The following is a 6,711-nucleotide window of genomic DNA, read 5'->3' as shown; positions in this document are numbered from 1 at the left end:
ATTTCCAGGGTTGATAGAGAATAGCTTTTCTTAAAAGTTTACGGGACTTCCCTGGTGGTCCAGTGGTTAAGACTGCGCTTCCACTGCAGGGGGCGCGCGTTTGATCCCTGGTCGGGGAACTAAGATCCTGCATGCTGTGAGGCGGGGCCAAAAAAAAAAAAAAGTTCACATCTGCAGGGCTCATTGGAGGAGGAGAGGAGGAAAATAGGAGGAGTCCCCATCCTCAGGAGGATTGAAGTCGAGCTGGAAGCAACGGCTGTACCTCCTTACAAAGCTTTCTTGCTAAGGTAGGTCGTCGTCAACTGCAACTAGTGATACTCAACATGGGTCTCAATAAGGGTGAGGAATAGAGCTTTGGTCTGGTAGGTTTTAGAGGAATCGCTCAAAAGGAAGCAAAAACTCAGAATTGACTCCCCTGTACTATGCACATCTCTCATTGCAGCCATCCTCTCCCTTCATTCCCTCTTTTTGCCCCATTTGGTAAATATGTTTGCAGCTGTAGAGCTTCTTTGAAACTCCTAGAAGATCCACAAGTAGGTTGGTTGCTGTGTGTTGCTCCTGACCCAAGAGCAGACAGCATCTCTACAAGAGTCAGTTTCACATCTCACCCTGGGGAGTTAGTGACTGATGTGCAGGCAGGCCTGTAGGAAGTTTAGACTACTTTTCCAAACTGAGCTGTTGCCCCCTCTCAAACACAAGAGTCAAGCAACCAGGCGGTTTTCAGAAGCTTCGGCCACTCCCCTACCTCTACCCTCAGTGGTCAGAAAGGAAAGTTTTTTGCCTTGCTGTTCATAGGGCAGGGGTTATGTGGTTATTTAAGGCTTAGTCCAATTCTGGGAAGTTCCCATAGGTGTAAATCTGTGATCAGGTTAACGAGCTTTTTGAAAAAGAGGTGTTACCAATTCAAAGCAATGAGAAATGGAAATAGGTCTCTTTCCCATTCTTTTGCCCAAATGAATGCTTGTTCTTTTCAGCTCATAGGAAGGTCCTGAGCCACGGAGGGTAAATAAGACCAGTCTTCTGTCCTACCCAAATTTCCCACTCAGCTTGGACATATCTTAGCTGTGGGTGGAAGTGTGAATTGTGCAATTTCTAAGACAAGCTGAGAAGAGAGCTTCTGCTCTTTTGCAACTAGTGAAGAAAAGTTTGAACTTTTCCCCCAAGTTGGATGCAGTGAGGAGTTACTTGGCATCATTGCTGCCACCACACCTACACTAATGATGCCTGAGTTCAGGATCCGAAGAGGCCAGAAAGGTTAGCTTCCTGGGATAGGGTGTGCATCTACAGGGATTGCTTGCTGTAATGAGCAATAATCACCTCTTTCTGGGGCTGGAGGGTGTACAGTTTCAGAGGATGGACAGAGCTGGGAAATGTGCCGTGGCAAAGGCAGGCTGGGTGTGGAAGTCCACTCCTGACATTCATAGCCAAGTGCAGAGGGCCTTAAAAAATCCACTCTTCCTTCCACACCCAGCCTTTGCCCTCTCCCCCTGCTTCCACTTCGGAAAGTCTGAAGCATGCTTGGAAAGCTGTTTTCTGCTTTCTTCTCTCTTCCTCCCCCTTTCTGAGCTCCCAGCTGCTCAACCTCTTGCGTAACTGTGAGAGAGCACTGAGTTTTTTGATGGGCTCCAGATGTGGAGCGGGGTGGGGATGGTAGGTCTGAAGTCCCCTGAGTGCTCTAACTGTGGGAACATAAGGCCCCGACACAGCAGGAGTGAGGACACATTGCACAGAACCTATATCATGGGGTCAGCTGACCGCTGGGCTGGGAGGACAGAGAGCAGTTGGGTGATGTTTCAACCCCCTGCCTCAGCATCAGCCGCCTCCGTGGCAGCCTTGATTATTCCCTGAAATTCCTCCTGACCAAGACGGTAAGGAAGAGCTGGAATTGTGAAACAGAGTTATGTGAAAAGTCTTTGCGGTACCCCAGTCCGAGCCTCTTCCCTCAAACGCTGGGTCTTGGCACATAAGATACAACAAGTGTGGGGTTTGTTTCTTTTTCTTTTCTTTTTTAAACAGAATAGCCTGAAAAATTACTGTTGTGATCTGCCTCATAAAAAGGTGGTCAGAGTTAAAATACTTTTATGAGCCTCAAACAGTATGAAGACGGAAAGAATAAGAGGCTTCCACCCCCAACACCGCTCCTCCACCCCCGGCCAAATCCTGGGGCTTCCTGGTGCCCACAGCACATGCTGAAGCCTGATAGTTTGACCTCTGTTAGCTATAGCAGGTAGCTGCAGAGAGCGTCCCACCCCCTCCCACTTCTAGTCCGGTCAGCTCCAGCCTCCAGCCGTGGGGGGTCCCCCTGCTAATGCTGGCCCTGTCAATGAGTGACCAAAGATTCCTGCAGTTCAACCTTCTGCTGTTCCTGGGTTAGGCAGGGAGGGTACACACTAAAGTCACTGAATCAGAGCAAGATTTGTCCATCCCAAAGAGGACAAATTATTTTCTGCTATCCTTCCCTCACTGGAATTTATGCCAGCCTTGAGGGCTTTCTGCTTCCTCTCCTTCAGGGAGGGAGAGTCTCAGGGGTCCCTCCAGTGCTGGTTAAAGAGGTCCAGTCTAGCTGCATTCAGCTCCCTAGGGCCTCCCCTGTCAGTCTCCTGGGGCGAGAGCTGGCTTTGCAAGGTAAGGATCCGCTGTCAGCTTGGATTTCGGGTGGGGAGAATGACTTTCAACCCGGCTCAGTTTCTAGGCTTCCCTTAGGTTTTCGGTGCCCCCCTCTTCTTCCTTATTAACCCCTCGCTCCTACAGAGACCCAAACTGCTGTAGGATGGTGTGCTCAACAGTAAACCTACAGCTTGTCTCCCAACTGTAATCCTGCAGGTTGTGGTGGGGGTGGAGCTACACGGGGTAAGACGATAATTCCATTCAGCTTTCCTGTGCTTTACAGTTTGCATGGCACTTTAGCATGCCTCCTTATACCTATCCTTAGAAAAATCTGTGACGCCCTATATGCAGAGTTAGTTATCCACCCCATTTACAGGTCGTCATGGTGGAGGGGCTTGGAGTAGGATGAGGAGAAGGGGCAACAGAGAGTAGACCTGGATACCCTCAGCAGATATTTGGAGGTGATGAGAATATGTTGTAGGGCTGCCACCATGAAGTTCATTGGGAGCTCATGGTGGATTCAGGCATCTAAAGTGAAAAAAAAAAAAAAGGTGGTGGTGGTGGGGTTTAGAGAACAACTGTCAAAAACGCCCTCTCTGAAGAGCCTTAAAGCCTAGGGGTGGAGGGTGGTCTAGGAGAGTCCGAAGGGGAGGGTGAGTGGGGATAGGGGTGTGTACGTGGTGGTGGTAGTGGAGAGCCCAGCTGCAGAGAGATGAACAAAGCGAGCGCTGTGCAGGCGGGGGGTGGGGGGGTGGGGAGGTGCTGCTATGGGAAAGGGTGGGTGGGGGGATCTTGGGCTCCAGTCCCACAAGGGCGTCTCCTCTGGCTGGCCAGGCGGACGGGACGGGGGACGGGGGCGGGGACTAGCGGGGGGTGGGGTGGGGTAGGGAGGCGGGATCCGCTCGCTCTCCTCCTACTCAGCGGGCTCCCAGGGAAAAGCAAGAGTGTCCTTCTGAGCCTGGGGCCGCGGCGGCCGAGCCAGGAGAAAGAACCGGTGTCCCCCTCTCCCCCCGAGGTAAGAACGCTCTCCCCCACTACGCCTGAGGGTCCTGCTCGCTGCGCGGCTGGGACTGGATAAGAGGAAGTCCCAGGGACCTGGAGAGAGCCCTCAGATCAGCTCTGGGCTGGAAGAGCCCCGAAGAAACCGGGTAGGGGAGGAGGGGGGCCACAGGTGAGTGCGTGGGGGCGCGAGAGGCTTTGTGCGGAGTGGGCTCCGCTGCTTTCCCGAGAGCTGCTTGCTTGCTCCTGCCCTCCCGAGCCGCCGCCCGCGCCGCCGCCAGAGGGGGCCCTTGCGCTCTCCCCCCGGGGGGAACGCGGATCCTTGTCCCAAGACTCTCCTTCGGGCACCCAGACGGCTGGGCGACACTCGCGGGGTCTCGTCCGCCTGCTCCCCACACCTGCCCTCTCTCGCCGACAGAAGGAGTGAGAGAGCCCTGCACCAGGAGCGGGGGTGTCCCCCGGGGCATCTCAGCTCCAGTCCCGGGCCGGGCCGCCTTGGCGGACAGGAAAGGGCTGCGGAGTCCGGCTTGGAGGCAGTGGCGTCCGGGAGGGACTCTTGCGTGTGTTCAGGAGATGGGTGGCACATCTGAGGCTTCTCCGGCCCTCTCCAAGGCCCCGCGTCTTTAGGGGTCCGGGAGGCCAGAGGAGGGAAGCTGGAGGCAATGAGTCTCCGCTCTTGCCACGCCCGCACGGTCCAGATTCGAATCCCTTGCGGAGTTCCCTGGTGCCGGGGCTGATCCAGGTCCTCCGGGCTCCTCCGGGATGGGGAAGCGCGGGCGCCCGGGGGCGGCGGGGGGCTGGGGTAGCTGGGTGGCCGAGGCGCCCGCGGACGCTTCCGCCGCGGCGGGCAAGAGGGGAGCCTGGACCGGGAGACCGAGCGGCCCGACGGGGGACCCAGGGCGCCGGGGCGGGGCTGCATACTGGACCCGTTAGCTCAGCCGTCCCGGAGGCTGACTCATCGAACCGGTCACACTCAAAGCCAACCTCCCCACCACGTCAGGCATCCCACGCGCAGACACACTCGGCGCCCCACCCGGCATCACCCACGCACCCTTCCCACCGCACACGCCAAGCGGACAGCTGCGTCTCTCTCCGCCGTGACACGCGTGGGACCCAGCACACACCTAGGACTCCACACACACGCCAAGCACCCGCAGCCCTCCCAGGAAGCCCACATTCACACCTGCGGCCCCTCGCGCTCACGCCCTTCCCCGGGCCCACGCACCCTGCCGTTCACACACACCCATCACACAGTCCTCACACAGGCCGACTGTTACACACGCACCCCCCCCACACACACACACAAATGCTACACACGCGGCCCCCCTCCCGCCGCCACCCGCGGGGAGCCGGCGGTGTCTGGGGGCCGCCCCTTTCCCCCGCCGGGCAAACAAGCGGCCCCTTCTCCCCGCCCGGCCAAAGAAAGGCCGCTTGTCCGGCGTCAGCGGCGGGCGGGGCGGCCCGGCAGGCGGCCCAACACTGCGGCCTTGTCCCACCTGGCGGCCCTGGGGAGGGCGGCGAGGGGCAGCAGGGAGCCCTCCGTGCGGAAACCCAACTCAGTCCCCCAGCCTCCCCGGCCTCGGAGAGCTGCCCTTTTCCGGCACCCCACCTCCACCCCGCACACAAGTAAAATCACACCCCCGAACTACACTCTCGCCTTGTCCCACCGCCTCCTCCAGCCCCGGCTGCCCGCCTACGGTCTCTCCCCACTCCTGGGTCCCCCGGCCTGCCCTCCGGCCCCCTCTTTTACTCCAGGGCCCCGCCTCCCGCCCCCACCCCGGTCTCCCCCTCCACGGCCCTGGGTACCTTCGACTGCTCCCCCGGTCCGTCACCCCCTTTCCGTGAGGACTCCTCTGTCCCCAGTCTCCCCCATCTCCTTCGTCCCCCAGTCCCTCTACCTTTCCGTCCCTGTCTCCCCACACCTCTGCGTCCCCTGGACTCTATCCGGTTTCCCACCTTCTTCCCCTCCTCCCCAGTCCTCTGCCCTCAGTCTTACCTCCCCAGCCCTCCTTTTCCCTCCTCCCTCAGTCTCCCTCTTTCTTATTTCCCTCCAAATCCCTTCGTCTTCCCACCCGCCCCGTCCCTCCGCAGACCCCTCGTTTTCCTTCTCCCGAAGTTCCCTTCGTCCCTGGCTTCCCCCACGCCCTCCCCGGCCCTCGCCCGCCTCCGGCGCCCCGCCCTCTGGGCTCCCAGCCTCAGTTTCCTTCCCTTCCCGGCTCCTTCCTCCGCCGGCGGCCCTTCCTCGAGGGCGGATGTGCGCCGGGCGGGCGAAGGCGGCGGCGGCGGCGGGTCGAGAGGATCCCAACTCTGCCCCAGAGGCCTCGGGCCACAGCCATGCGACGCCCGGGGCGAGGCCTGGGCTGGCCGCCGGGGCCACAGGTGAGGCCGGAGCGGAAGCACCCGTGCGGGGGCTCCGCTGGGTCCGCTTTCGCTCCGGGGCCGGCCTCGGACCTTTCTTCTGGGGCCTAATTTGGAGTCTGGACTTCCTCCAGTGCCTGTCGGTTCCAGACCTTTCCGGCCGCTCCCTGGGGCCCCACCGCCCTGGTTAAGGTGCCGAGACCCCCGAAGCGGTGACTCTGGGCGCCCCACGAGGCGCAGAGAGCTGGGGACAGGGTAGGGCTGCTGACCCCCCGTGGCCTGAATGCCCGGGCGTTCGCGCTGGGCCGAGAGGCCGGAGGGGCCGGAGCGGGGTCACCTGCCGGAGCCCCGGCCTCGCCCCACAAGGGGCCCTCCAGACACCCAGGCCTCTGCCACCCTGAGCCCGAGGAGGAGCTTGGGCACCTCTGCTCGCGGTGCAGGAGGGCTACTGAGAGCCGAGGCTGACCGCGGCGCTTCCCCCAGTCCCTCCTCCCCGAGAGCTGGACTCGCACCGCAGGGGCCTTTTTTTGGCAGCGGGCGGGGCGGGGTTTCCCAGGGCGGCCGCGGAGGCCGGGCTGGGCGAGCGAGGTGGGTAATTACAGCCCCGGGTAGTGGGCAGCCCTGTGGGACGGGAGCAGGTCGGCCTGTGGGAGGCGCCCCGGAGCAGCCTGCTTGGCACTCCCGGCCGGGGGTGGGGTGGGAGGAGAGGGCGCCCCCGCCCCCGCCGCCCCCCCCAAGACCCGTCCC

The 6,711-nt window shown here is 60.5% G+C and overlaps 1 protein-coding gene across 17 annotated transcripts in view; it reads left to right on the top strand.

The window, feature by feature from the left end:
* The first annotated feature begins 2,432 nt into the window (after nt 1-2,432).
* Nucleotides 2,433-6,711, top strand: part of PHLDB1 (pleckstrin homology like domain family B member 1) — a 46,471-nt gene continuing 42,192 nt past the window's right edge. For 3 of the 17 annotated variants that reach the window (XM_059930267.1, XM_059930269.1, XM_059930266.1), the window contains exon 1: nt 2,446-2,625. In XM_059930267.1, the coding sequence (XP_059786250.1) occupies nt 2,473-2,625 (153 nt within the window). In that variant the 5' untranslated portion in view covers nt 2,446-2,472. The other 14 variants (XM_059930273.1, XM_059930274.1, XM_059930272.1 and 11 more) reach the window with 10 other exon arrangements.

The sequence above is a fragment of the Balaenoptera ricei genome, chromosome 8 (genome assembly GCF_028023285.1).
Source record: "Balaenoptera ricei isolate mBalRic1 chromosome 8, mBalRic1.hap2, whole genome shotgun sequence".
Lineage (NCBI taxonomy): Eukaryota > Metazoa > Chordata > Mammalia > Artiodactyla > Balaenopteridae > Balaenoptera > Balaenoptera ricei.
Note: the sequence above shows the minus strand (reverse complement) of the source record. Positions and strands in the feature narration are given on the sequence as shown.